Source organism: Chaetodon auriga, chromosome 1 (genome assembly GCF_051107435.1).
Source record: "Chaetodon auriga isolate fChaAug3 chromosome 1, fChaAug3.hap1, whole genome shotgun sequence".
NCBI lineage: Eukaryota > Metazoa > Chordata > Actinopteri > Chaetodontiformes > Chaetodontidae > Chaetodon > Chaetodon auriga.
Window position 1 is genome coordinate 1,919,183 of NC_135074.1, and position 14,098 is coordinate 1,933,280.

At 42.0% G+C, this 14,098-nt stretch overlaps 1 protein-coding gene across 2 annotated transcripts in view; it reads right to left on the bottom strand.

The window, feature by feature from the left end:
* Positions 1 to 6,750: 6,750 nt before the first annotated feature.
* Positions 6,751 to 14,098, bottom strand: part of ccdc102a (coiled-coil domain containing 102A) — an 81,020-nt gene continuing 73,672 nt past the window's right edge. For both annotated transcript variants that reach the window (XM_076725930.1, XM_076726021.1), the window contains exon 10: positions 6,751 to 7,177. In XM_076725930.1, coding sequence (XP_076582045.1) covers positions 7,045 to 7,177 — 133 coding nt within the window. In that variant the 3' untranslated portion in view covers positions 6,751 to 7,044. The remainder of the gene's footprint in view (positions 7,178 to 14,098) is intronic.

The following is a 14,098-nucleotide window of genomic DNA, read 5'->3' on the forward strand; positions in this document are numbered from 1 at the left end:
AAGCATTTTTCCACTCTCAGCTACATCCACCTGCCTGCTCACCTGATCACACACCTGAGACTCATAGCAATCAGTGCAGTATATGAGCTGTTCTGCCACATTCTTTGCCAGACTAAATCTCATGGACTGATCTCCCGTTGCCGACCCTTAGTGATGGCAAACTGAGGCTTCGCAGCCCACCTGCTGTGCAAAGAAATAAAACTCATTTTTGCTCATCACCTGAGTGGACACTTTTTCTGTGGTTGTATATAATAAAACATTGATCTTTGTCACAGTTCTCTCACACACACATGTTTATGCTCATTTGTAAAACATTGGTTCACATTACTACCAATTAATGTTAATTTTGACAAAACAAAGAAACAGACTACTTACTGTTGTTGATGGATGTTGTTGATGTTGATGGTGTTGCTGAAGAGGCTGCTACCTGAGCTGGGGTTGTGCCACTAGCAGAATTTACTGCAGAGTTCCTGGTAATATTGGCACATTCATATTTCAACCTTGTAACAGCCTGACTTCTCACTGAGTTGACTCCTGACTCAACCTGACTCCCCTGACTTAAGAAGCTCAGTTTTTTCTAACCTTGGGACCAGTAAGGTGGGTAATGTCATCACACTGTGATTTAAGGTGTGATGAATGTGCACTGACCCGTCAGAGAAGGTTCTCACTCAGCTGTCTTCCACTGTCTGAAGTGAGTCCTTCTGACTTGCTGATAACCATGTGGTTCAGCATCTTCAGCAGTGGAATAACTTTTGAAGCAGACACCCTCTTTTCAGCTCAACTGTGGTCTGGTGTAATGGGGCAAGAACATGTATTGCATCTTTAATTGTGTCATACTCCCAAGCGGTTGGTGCAGTGGCATCGGTCCTCAAGGAGGCAAGGGCAGCCCCCACTGGCTCTCTCAGCTGGAAAAGCCTCTCCAACATCAGAAAAGTGCTGTTCCAGCGAGTGTCAACCTCCATGAGCAACTTAAGTGTTGGTCTCCCCATCTGCTGCTGTACTTGCACCAGGCTTTCTCTTGCTGTAGTGATTGTCCTAAACTATATTACAAGCTTCCTGCACTTGTTTCTCATTTCACTGAGGGCAGTGACATCATCACATGATTTCTTAACCATTAAATTAATGACATGTTCTATGCAAATTGCATGCCTGATATTCAGTGCTCGCACACCATCAGTTACCAGGCATTTAACCTTGCCATTTATGCCCCATTCCTCCATAACTTTATTGTGATCCAAGGCTAAATGGTCAGCAGTGTGGCATTCAGGGAAGTGCTGTACTCCAAGTAAAATTGTGTGGAGCTCGTCATTTTTATCAATGCAATGACAGGTCACTGGCAAGTAGGCCTCCATATTAATTGAGGTCCACATATCTAATATGAGGCTTACAGCTACAACATTTTGCAGCTGTTCCTTTGCCTTCTCCTTAGCCTCTTGGTATCTTTGCTCACCCATTTGCTTCAAGGCCTGATGGAATGAAATGCAGTTACAATTCATTCCAAACTACATGAGCAACAAAACACTTTATTCACTTAATTTTCTAGTTGGGAGAACATAGGTGGGATCCAACACACACACACACCAACCATGGAAAAGGGTTGAGTATCTTTAATGAGCATGTTCACCAGGGCCTCATCAACCATTTGCTTACTCGAATCTAAAAAGAACAATGAAATACTGGAGTATTGTAAGTGCCAAACACATGAAAAGATTAAGAAGATCATCAATTACTTTGGCTGTTGTCTGGTCTGCTGGCAGGTTGAGCATGCTCACACAGTGCTCAATAATGCCTCAGCATGGAGGATGTACTGTTGCTGCATGAGTCTTGCTTTTTGTTTCCTGGATATTGTTTGCCTGAGTGTTTGGTGTTTGCCGCACCAAACACTTACAGAGACTCTAAGACTTTGTATACTGCACGTCCCAAGTCTTTGCCTGCCTGTAACTGGATGTTTTATTCCTGCACAATACCAGAGACTGTACTTGTTGCTGCTATTCTGGTCCTGCCAATTTAAGATTAACAGGTTGATAAAAGTTTTACCTGTGTTGTGGTGGTTTTGCACTTGGGCCCGAAACCCGCTTTGTGACAGTACAGTCTGGCTACAACCCCTGGCAAAAATTATGGAATCACCAGTCTCGGAGACAAAATTAAACAACTGAATGAACATCCTCTGAGACTGGTGATTCCATAATTTTTGCCAGGGGCTGTAGTCATGGACCCAGCAGATTCTACCTCATCATCAGACCACATTGAAAGCATCCTCCAGCACCATGAGGCCCTGATGATGTCCACAGTTTCTGCTATTGATGGGCAATATGCAGCATTAGCAGCAAAAATCCACAAGTCAATCAACGCCACGAGCCAGCAGTTGGCTCTGGGGCCACGTCCAGTCCAGCCTCTGTCAGCTCTGACCCTGGAGTGGGCTAGCCACCAGCCTGTTAGCTCCCTGCCGGTTCCAGTCCACGAGTCTGTTAGCTTTCGCTGGCATCCTCCAGAGGGGTATCCCCTTCGCCTTCGCCGAAGTCCTCTAGAGGGGTATCCCCTTCACCAACGTCACCCAGAGGGGTATTGCCTTTGCTGACAGCCTCCAGAGGGATTCTGCCTTCACTGACGGCCTCCAGATTGGCTTTGCTTTCGCCTTTGAAGGCTTCCAGAGGGACTTGACCTTTGCCAAGGAGTTTCCCCTTTCTCGACTGATTCCACCTTCGCCAAAGGCCTCCTGAGGGGCTTTGCCTTTGCCAAGTGGCTTACCATTCACCGAGGGGCCTTCAGAGAGGCTTCCCCTTCACTGACAGCCTGCAGAGGGATTCCACCTTCGCCGACGGCCTCCAGATTGGTCTCACCTTCGCTGCCAATGTCCAGAGGATCTTGATCTTCATCCACAGTCTCCAAAGGGGTTCCTCCTTCATCATCAACCTTCTACCCATCCTCCTGAGAGGTTCCATGCTCAGGCTGTTTACCTGAGGTTACCTGCTCCACCACTGGCCAGTCCCCAGGCTACCCGCCTGAGGTTACCTGCTCTGCCTTGCTAAGTCCCCAGGTAATCTGCCTGAGGTTTCCTGCTCCAGACCCTCTCCACCCACCCTGCTCTGTTTTGGACATTTGATTTTGGGACGTCAGGAGCCGTCCCTTGAGGGGGAGTTCTGTCACAGTATATTCAGTTCTTATCTGCTGCCATTGTTTCCTCATCTGCTTACCAGTGCCCGCAGTACTTTTCCACTCTCAGCCGTGCCCACCTGCCTGCTCACCTAATCACACACCTGAGACTCATAGTGCAGTGCAGTGCAGTGTATAAGCTGCTCTGCCACACTCACTCTTTGCCAGACTGTCATTGTTCTAATGCAAGACTGTCCAGCTAAATCTCATGGACTGATCTCCTTTTGCCAACCCTGCCTGTTCTCCTGTTCCCTGGTAGCTGCCTTAGCCTTTTGTCCCTGACCATGAGTCTTGCTTTTTGTTTCCTGGATATTGTTTGCCTGAGTGTTTGGTGTTTGTGTGCCAGTTTGCCACACCAAACACTTACAGAGACTCTAAGACTTTGTATTCTGCATGTCGCAAGTGTTTGCCGCTAATCTGGTCCGGCCAATTTAAGATAAAATTTACTTGTGTTGTGGTGGTTCTGCACTTGGGTCCGAAACCCGCTTTGTGGCAGTTGCTGCTGCTGAGTTAAAAGATCAACACTACATCAAAGAATTTTCGATCAGTAAATTGCAGAAACACAATGTGTTTCATTTTCTCTAGTTCACAGTTTCTACATCTGGTGTAAATGCAGTTGAAAGAATTAGTCAGAAATAAATATGGACTAACTGTCTACGCCTTTTTTGTTGAGCCTGCCTTTCTAATCCCAATGCAATTTAGCTCCTTTTCATGTTTAATAAACACACTAGAAAATATCCTGACAAGTATTTGAATCACAATTAAGATAGATTAAAATAAGCACAAACGTTAGCAGAATTAGCATGGCAAATGGGTAACACAGCATTGTTGCTGGTCTGAGGAATCACTAAATTTAGAAAAATGTTTTCTGAGAAACCATAGGGAAAACAACTTTGAAGTTACAAGCAGTGAAGGACACTGCTAGTTTCTGGAAAGTGTTCTTCTGATAAAAGACACACATGAACAAATACAGCACAGAGAAAAAAGACACTGACTCATATTTCTTTATAATTACAGTTGACATTTATAGAGCGAATACAAAACCACTGTGGTACAGATCATTTATAAAAAGTAAACCATAACGACAATATAAATAGTTCAGAATCCTGATCAGTAAAAATATCTTGGTCCCCTCCCAGCATCAGAGTTGAAACCAAGGCGAGAGTAACAATGGATGGTGGTGAATGATAAATGAATGTTTTATTGCTTTCACAACTGCATGTATTCACTACTAGACTGGAGCTCTTTCACAGGTGGATTAAGCCAAGCCATGTTTTGCACAAATTAACTCTTCAGTTCCCCCTACTGTTGAATACATGGGCCACCTTATAAGGAACCTGTGAGAATTAAGCCTGGGTTTCAGTGAGTTTTCATTATCCCATTATGGTCTAAATTTCCTCTTTGAAGACATTTCCACCCTGGCTGAATACTGTCCTGAGAGAATTGCTGGACATAAATACTTGCCCGGGGTTTTATTCTCCAGGAAAATTACAATATTTTAAAACACATAACATTAGCATAAACCCTGCATAAAATCATATCTGCAACCACCAAACAGAACAAAACAAGAGCAGAATTTTGAATGTAGTTCTAGTATCTAGTGTCTGAAAAGTTTTGGCTCAACTGGTGTGTATACTGTAGTTCCATATACTGTAATGTTAAAAGGGACCCTTCAATTTCAACAGAATCAGACCACCGGTCTAACTATAATGACTACATGGACTGAAAATAAAAATTCAGCTTTAAATCTCTTCCTCTTAAATCACAATATCACTGATTTCCAGCTCTTGAGTATGCAGGACTTCAGTCTGTTTTAACGACTAATCACACCAGAAAGAGAAATTCATATTTCCAAAACAGGTGCCATTAGAGGCTTGGAACATAGGGACTACTTGCAGGACTAGAAAGTGAAAAACTGTAACTGGTGAGCTAACGACTAACATGCTAGCCAGCTTTGAAGCTTGGAAGCTGGCTAGTGTGTGAAGCTAGCAAATCACATTACCTCTCTGATCTCCTTTACATTTTCTCTGTACTGTGCTGTATACTCCCCTCTGAAATTTTGTTCTGAAGATCATTTCATTCACTAAAGAGTTATTGAAGGGGAAAAAGCAACATTTCCAACTTTCAGTTTGCAAGATCCTTAGCTCAGTTGCTAGTAGGACACTAACGTAGAACAGTTTATACTTTTAGCAGAGGAAGGTTAAATAAAAGCGGATGGTGACACAGCTAATAGGCTACAGTAGCATCTGACATTTTGGATTCTCTGGGTATATGTTCCTTCAAAAGGTCAGCACTGTCAAGATGGTTTGCTGCTTGTTAACAGCGTGAATCAAAGTGAATCACAGTTGACAATATCAAATTGACTCAGAATAACCTCAAGAGTGAATCCACTAATCATAGAGATTCTTTTGAAATGAATGAGCTTTGTTCTGAAATGTAGCAGTGTTAAATGCTAATGTGACCACTCCTTTAGTGGACATTCACAGGTACATATCCCCCTTCACAGAAACAATAAAGAAGAGATTTTACTACCTTCATCCATTACATCCCACTGATGAAAAGCTCCACCATCTTCTGTACTTATCGGCTGGTAGAAATTCTATATGTTTGTGCTGATGGGCCTCCATGCTCTGTGTTAGTCTATTATTGTTGCCAGAAAACTGATCATTTATGTGTGAGAAAAACCATTTCAACACAAGCATCTGACTTCCTTTGAAAAGGAATTAACAAAAATATGGTCTCAGCCTTGCTCATTTTCAGCCTGCTCAGGTCTGAAAGGCACAGGTAAGGACCAGATTCAGATGCATAACTCTAGTTCTGCATATACCTTAGTTGTGTCTGTTTGGCTCTTTTGTCCTCTTTTTCATGCAAAAAATTTAGCTTGCATCTGAACACAGCCCTCATGCTAATGACTCATAATGCAACTGAAGGGCAGCATTCACCACATTTGCTATGGAGCTGTGTGTGGAGTGGGTTTTTCAGTTTGAGCAGCGAGACTGACTGGGGAGTGACAAATACAAAACCTGTTTAGGCAGGGAGCACACATAGACATACTGTGGCTGTAATTCTATCAGTTGTGCAGTGTCCTCAGCATTGGTTGTGATCTTGTATCTATTCTCTCTATGTAGACCAGACCATTTCAGCAACATCAATTCCTTAAATGAGTGATATTCCCTTGTGATATATCAAAAAACACTTTCTCATGCTCAGGGACATGAAAGCCCCTTTTCTCCTAGCTGACAGGTATGGGCAAACATGAATACTAGAGATGTAGATGTGTGGTTGAGGCTTGATGACATGAGGTAAGAATGACTGATTACATCGAAAGGATGATCAGCCTCTGTTTGAAAAAAGATCTTTTTAAACAGCATTATATTGTCTGGACATCCCATTAATGTCTGTCGCACTCTGGTGGGTTTTATCTTACTGCTGTGTGCCTATTCATCCAAGTTTGTCCAAGCATATGTGTCTTAGTGTCTATGAGAAAGTGTGTGTATGTGTGCTCTGTGTAAGGGTGGAGACTGTCTCATAAACTCCTTCATATTTAAACAATTATGTGGTTTGACTAAGTCTCCTGCAGAAGAAATGTGCATTTGATTTAGTTATAATTAGATTTTTGGTCACTAACATGGCAAGCAATCAAATGAGGAAACTGGCAACAATTTATGGGTGTATACACAGAGATAAAAATGACATTGACTTTTTGATCTGATTCTGGGTAAAATCTTTCCTAAAATGTTGGAGTGACACTTTAAAACTTGCTGTGCAGAAGACATTGCTGCTTCCTGTCACAAAGAAATAACCATTACTGGAGATAGAGACATTTCCCCCAAGAACAAAAATATTCACCTTCTTTGTCTCACTATGTGTATCTGTGTGTGTTTGTGTTTGTCATGGGATCTGGAGCTGCAGTTCATCGTCGTCCTCGTCCATGTCACTGGTCGGACACTCTGGGTTTTCAGGAGTGAACCGGGCTGTTCGCATCTTGCCAAACAAACCAGGATTCTGCTGCTGCCGCCGCAGTCTGGGTGAGAAGAAAATAGAGAGACAAACAGAGAGAGAGAGAGAGAGAGAGAGAGAGAGAGAGCATTGTGTTAAAGTAACATTACATTGAACCATGAATCGTTTGAAAATTCTATGGCAGCCATCAAATATTTGCTGAATTTTTTTCGACAAAAGTGGTGGACTGACCAACCAATCAACCGATCTACACCGAACAAAGACCGAGGTTACCATCGTCCCACATACACAATCAACTGTTATCACTTATTACAATTACAACTTGGCAGAGGTACATATGAATTCACACACCGATGCAGGCAGGCAGTTTTGGGGTTCAGTATCTTGCCCAAGGATACTTCGGCATGTGGACTGCCGAGGCCAGGTGTGGCATGACAAGTCGTTTCGTATGTCACACTACACAGGTGTAGACACCTGATTGTCATCCACGACGGCCACGACTCTGGTAATTCATATTCGCCAGCCGCCACAAATTCGTCTCAAAATTAGGCTAGATTTATGTAGTCTGACCTCGGCATTAGGTTATTTGATGACATCAGAGTCATCTCCATGACAACTCAACAAACCATATCCACATCACTGGCTTGGATCCCCTACTTTCCTTTGGTTCATCTCTTTATTTTTCTCCTGTTTCTACCACCCCACAATTTGCTTCACTTCACCTGCTTTTGATACTTTTACCTTCTTTCCCTCCAAACCTCCTCCCTCCTTTCCTCCCTTCTCTGGTCTTTCTTTCCTTTCATTCTCTGTCTACCATTGTCAGTCATTTGTCTGACATTTTTGTCAGTCAGCACGCCAGGTCAGGATCAGAGCAAGTGGTAGATAAACCATCATAACAGTTGGACCGCAACACTGGTTCAGCCACTAAAAGCTTTTCTATTGAGCCTTCTAACACTTAGCAAAGCTACAGACATGAATGACTATCACTCCACAGTAAGAGACAGGGGGAGAGAGAGAGAGAGAGAGAGAGAGAGAGAGAGAGAGAAAGAAAGAAAGAAAGAAAGAAAGAAAGAAAGAAGAAAGAAAGAAAGATAGAGAGAGAGAGAGAGATGGGACAGAAAAGGAAGAGACGGGGATGCTTGCAATCTATTTTGTTGCAAACCATGTTGTGGTCACTCTTTCAGTGAGCAATTAAGAGGATCGATTGCTTTGGCAAAAAACATCAAAACATCGGATCATGTTCCCTACGCCACAGATGGAAACATGAGCAGCCGACGCCTGAAAGGCAGTGTGTGTGTTTGTGTCAGAAGATTTTGTGGGTGCCATGTATTATACATAGAAGACAGTAATTAGGATTTCTCCTAACATGCACCATTACAAATTTTCATTTCTCACAGAGTGGGGGCTGAAGCGCATTTGCAACCCCCTGTGAACAACTGTAGGGCCCAGTTACACCAGCATTTAAAATGGGATAATTTTGCATTTTAACGCTGGTGTGTTGGTTATTTTAATGGACTTGTTGCGGCCAGTGGGTTCCCTATTGGACACAAAAAGTACAAGTTTTGAGATATTTGACATGCAAATTTGCAATGTTGACCACAAGCAAACAGTTATGGTACAGGATTTGATGGTATGCATATTTTGAATAAACTGTGTGAACTTATAGTCTTGCTGGCAACCAAGCTAACAAGCTAGCAACATACAGTAAATTTTCCAATTTCCACTCCTCTGATTACTTTAAGAATGTCTGTAAGATGGCAACTCCATCTGCTGTGGAAGACTGAATGATATTAATGAAAGCTTCAGAACAGCTCCTGACCTCCTGATGAGATTTTTATCAGTTACTTTTTTGAAGGTCAAGAATGAACTTTGAGTTTCTCTTAAGAGTAAGTCTGTTAAAGCTGGGGTTGGTAATGTTGGAGAAAGCAGCAAGAGTGAGATAGTTTTGGACAGTGTCCAACAGAAAAAATCCCTCCCTTCAGGCCTCCTCCCAAAACACATCAATGCACAAGATGTACAAGAGGGCATTTGGAAGAGTGCAACGTATTGCTGTCATCACTAACAACTACCTCATGCCTCATTCACGTGTAAGAAAAGACTTAACATTATCATAATGGATGTAAACAACAAGCATGCCAAATTCCCCCCAAAACAAAACAATTAAGATAATTACCTGTCATCTGTGAAGAGTCTCAGTCATCCTGATCGTGGTTCTCCAAGGATGGTTGAATCTAGGGCAACTGGTCTTGGTTGTGGGGAACTTGGAACTTGTACAACCAAGTCCAGTTGCTCTTAATTGAACCCTCCCTGGATAACTACCTGTCTAACAGAAATACACCAACCATGGCGTCAAATTTTAGGCCTTTCAACTCTTCAATATTGACTCTGGTTTGATCTCTTGCTTTGTCCAACCCCTTTTTTGTTGTAGCCTCTTTTACTTGTCTTTTTGTAAGCAGTGTAAGCTGTTGTAGGTATTGCCGTTCATGTGCAACTAGCTTCCTAAAGTAGCTTTAGCAATATATCTGCCTAGCCTTTTGGAAGACTCATGTGCAATGAGTGTACCACAGAGCGCACTCAGGTAGGCAGATAAGTAGGTAGACAGGCATTTAGGTATCTGTTTTTTTTTTTCTTCTTCTTTTCTTTTTCAGAACATTTGATTAATTGATTGCTATCAGGATGTAAAGAGAATTTCGACAAATCACAAAAAATGATTCAAAAATACATTATCTATCCTTGCTTTAAGAAAGTCCTTTGTGGTGCCAGTAGAGGAGGTGACAAAAGAAAGATGACCTTGCAATCATCAGCCTCTTTCACACATAAATTCGAAATGGACTGCACGTACAGTACCAGTCAAAAGTTTGGACATGCCTTCTCATTCAATGGTTTTTTCTTTTTTTTTTCTTTTCTACATTGTAGATTAATACTGAAGACATCCACACTATGAAGGAACACATATGGAATTATGTAGTAAACAAAAGTTTTAAACAAACCAGAATATGTTTATATTTTAGATTCTTCAAAGTAGCCACCATTTGCTTTGATGGCAGCTTTGTACACTTTCACTCTTGGCATTCTCTCAATCAGCTTCATGACGTAATCACCTGGAATGGTTTTCAATGAACAGGTGTGCCTTGTCAAGAGTTAATTTCTGGAATTTCTTGCCTTCTTAATGTGTTTGAGACCATGAGTTGTGTTGTGCAGAGGTAGGGTTGGTTCAGAGGTCTATACAGTGAATAGCCTTATTTGACTACTGTTCTAATCCATATAATGGCAAGAACCACTCAACTAAGTAAAGAGAAACAACAATCCATCATTACTTGACGACATGAAGGTCAGTCAATCCAGAAAGTTGGACATTAAACCAGTGGAAATCTGTCCTTTGGTCTGATGAATCCAAATTTGAGATTTTTGGCTCCACCTGCCATGTTTTTGTGAGATGCAGAAAAGGTGAGTGGATGGTTTCTACATGTGTGGTTCTCAACCGTGAAGCATGGAGGAGGAGGTGTTATTGTGTTGGGGGTGCTTTGCTGGTGACACTCTTGGTGATTTATTCAAAATTCAAGGCACACTTAACCAGCATGGCAACCACAGCATTCTGCAGCAATATGCCATCCCATCTGGTTTGCGCTTGGTGGGACCATCATTTGTTTTTCAACAGGACAATGACCCAAAACACCTCCAGGCTATGTAAGGGCTATTTGATCAAGAAAGAGAGCAATGGAGTACTGCGTCAGATGACCTGGCCTCCACAATCACCTGACCTAAATCCAATTGAGATGGTTTGGGATGAGTTGGACTGCAGAGTGAGGCAAAGCAGCCAACAAGTGCTCAGCACCTCTGGGAAATCCTTCAAGACTGTTGGAAAACCATTCCAGGTGACTACTTCTACTATAATTCCATGTGTTCCTTCATAGTTTGGATGTCTTCAGTATTAATCTACAATGAAGAAAATAAAATAAAATAAAAAACAAAGAAAGAAAAACCATTGAATGAGAAGGTGCGCCCATACTTTTGACTGATACTGTATATGATGTCATATAGGGTGTGTCACAATCTGGCAGCAACTTGGCCGCGGGAGCTGATCACAGCCATTCTAGATTATGTTTGTGATTCCACTAGAAGTGTTGTGCTGAACCCCGTTTCAGAAGCGTCCCAGAAGCAGCTCTATGCTCTGCTTTTGTGCCTATCCTATTTTTGAAGGAGGCCCTTTTCAAATTGTACAGAGAAGATCCAGTCAGGCAGGGAGGCATTGAGAATTTGGTCAGTTTTGAAAATAAAACACCCTCTCCAGATTCATACGAGGCCTATTTTGTCCACCTCCTATCCGAAACAAGTTCACCATAGAAACACCAATGACAATCCAGAAGGAACTAAGCTCAGAGATAGTACATTTCATGCGAGCATTCCCTCCACTCTAGAAACCCCCTCCTCTTTATGTAAAAAACTAGGACCTTTGTGATTGATCTCAAACTAACACAGAGTCATAGGAGGAGACATTAGCAGCATTTTTTCGAGCTGGAATATAACTTATGACCACAAAACAGCAAAGGTAAGACATACTTTATGATTTTGCAAAATTTTTTTCTGCTACTGTTTGGCTGCTAGCTCGCCAAATTTTCATTGCACAGTGAGGAGGCAGACATCTTCGTGATCATCAGACTCTCTGCTTTCATATAATACCGGGCTTTTGTGGTTTGCGTGAAGCAGTGAGCTCAGCAGACGCTCTAATGTGGACGTACACTATTTTCGTGTTTTCGTTACATGCCCATATAATTTATTGGGGTATGAATTATGTTTCGTTTGGGTGGCAATGCTTGGGAGAGGCTTTTAGCTGAGTTTCTCCCTGTCATTCTGGTGTGCTCCAAGTTAGGATATGGTGCTTCCTAGCATGAGCACTGACCATCTGAACTGCGCGCAACTCATGCTGCCCCCTGTTCGGGGGGTGCTCGTACTGTTCAGTACGAGCCCATAGCCCACTTACCCATGGTAAAAGAAGAAACATCCAGGAAAAATCAACAAATCAACAAAATCAAGTCACAACTGAAGTCAATATAAAGCCATGTGGAGGACACAACAAAAATGAGTTCCAGCCAGGAATGCAGTTGTGCCTAATGGAATCTCCAGGTTCACTGGTTCATTCGTTCCACATGAAAGCGTCCATCAGTCATAACCCGTTATGTTTTTGTCCCCACTGTCAAGTCAGAGTTTTCCGGGAAAAGGATTGGGATAAAAAACCTTTATGAAAAAATAAAGAAATGAAAAAAAGAGAAGAATTTCTGGGAAAAAAGGAGTAATGGCAGGAATTAACTGACAGGCGGAGTTTCAGAAAGCAAACTCAGTGGCCAAAGTCAACAACACAGGCTTTCAGATTAAAAAATGAAGTCTCAAGCCCACTCCAAAATAACTATATTATTGATAGTTGATATTTTGACGTAGGAAAACACTGTATGACAAAACTAAATGACATAGCGTATCACAGTACAGGCTGTCACAGAGACATGCTTTATGTGTATGCTAACATGTGTCAGTGGCACATGGCCTAAGATATGCAGACAGGATGAAGTGGTATATTAAGAACACAGACATCCATCATCAACATATTTAGCAGGATAAAACACACACACAGTGATGTGAGGGCACAGTGAGGAAAGATGACACACACACACACACACACACTCACACATTTGTACTTCTATCCCCTTGTGAGGACACTCATTGACATAATACATTCCCAAGCCCCTTCCCCTAACCTTAACCCTCACAACTAAATGCCAACCCCTAACCCTTACAGTAACCTAAACCAAATTCTAACTTAACCCTTAAAACAAAGTCTTAACCCAGCCCTTTGAAGGTCTGTCCAAAAGTGAAGACAAACCAAAGCTTAAGCTACACCTTTTACAAGAACACACATAGATTTGTGTCAGTCTCTGACGTTGTTACCATGCCTACATGACTGTCACTCCTCAAGAGCAAGAGAGCTCTCTGTTACTATGGTAACCTGCAACTGGGAGCTCCACGATTGGCTGTTAGGCAGCAGAGCAACTACATGTAAAAAAGGGAGAGAATTTAGAGGGAGAGGGAGGGAGCAAGGAGCTGAGGAGTGTGCAAAGCTGATAGAGTGCTAAAGTGAAAGACAGGCAATACACACACATACAGAACAGAGGAAGCTAATCTCTAAATAGTAAGAGAAGTAAGTGCTGAGCCTCGCAGTGAGCCTCGCAGCTACAAGTAGGTTATCAGCTTCACATCTCACACACACACAAACATGGTGTATTCTGACTAAGTGCCTTGAGTGCCTTGACGGCTGCCTAAGTGTTTTTGGAAGTGTGAGTGCTGTTGTAAACATGGCACCACTTTTGCAAAGAGTAAAAAAAATTCCATTTTGGCATAAGCCTTTTTGTAAGATATTCCACTGTCTTTGTTGAGTCTGATAACAAGATACTAGTGTAGAATATTTTATCTTGCATTTTTGCCTTCTGGAATCCTAGAGTGACTTTTTTTTCACAGTTTCAAAAGGAAGTCTTGGTTTGGCAACCATAATAGATTTGACAATATATGTGAGAAACACCAGTGCTAGCAGAAGGAAATTTATCAGTACTGCTGGCAAAAAATGAATGAACAAATCTTTTGTTTCTACTACTTTTTGATTTCAGAATGCACCGTGTCTGCACTGGTACTCCTTCAAGGAAATAGCCACAGCCTCGGATTCTGACACTGAGAACAGCTCTAACCTTCTCCTACTTGGCTTTTATATATTACACATCATCACAAACCACAAACAACAAGAAAAATTGAGCTCCAACTCACACGTGTTTACCTCTTGGGGCTTACTGTGGTTATATTAGGGTTTCACGTTAACTTTTTTTGCACATAACACGAGTGCTAGATTTGTGGCCACAAAATTGTGTAAAACATAGAAGTATAAAACGTCTGTTAAAAACAACCAAAGTAGCGCAGTTAACAAACATGCTAGTTTGAGTACAGT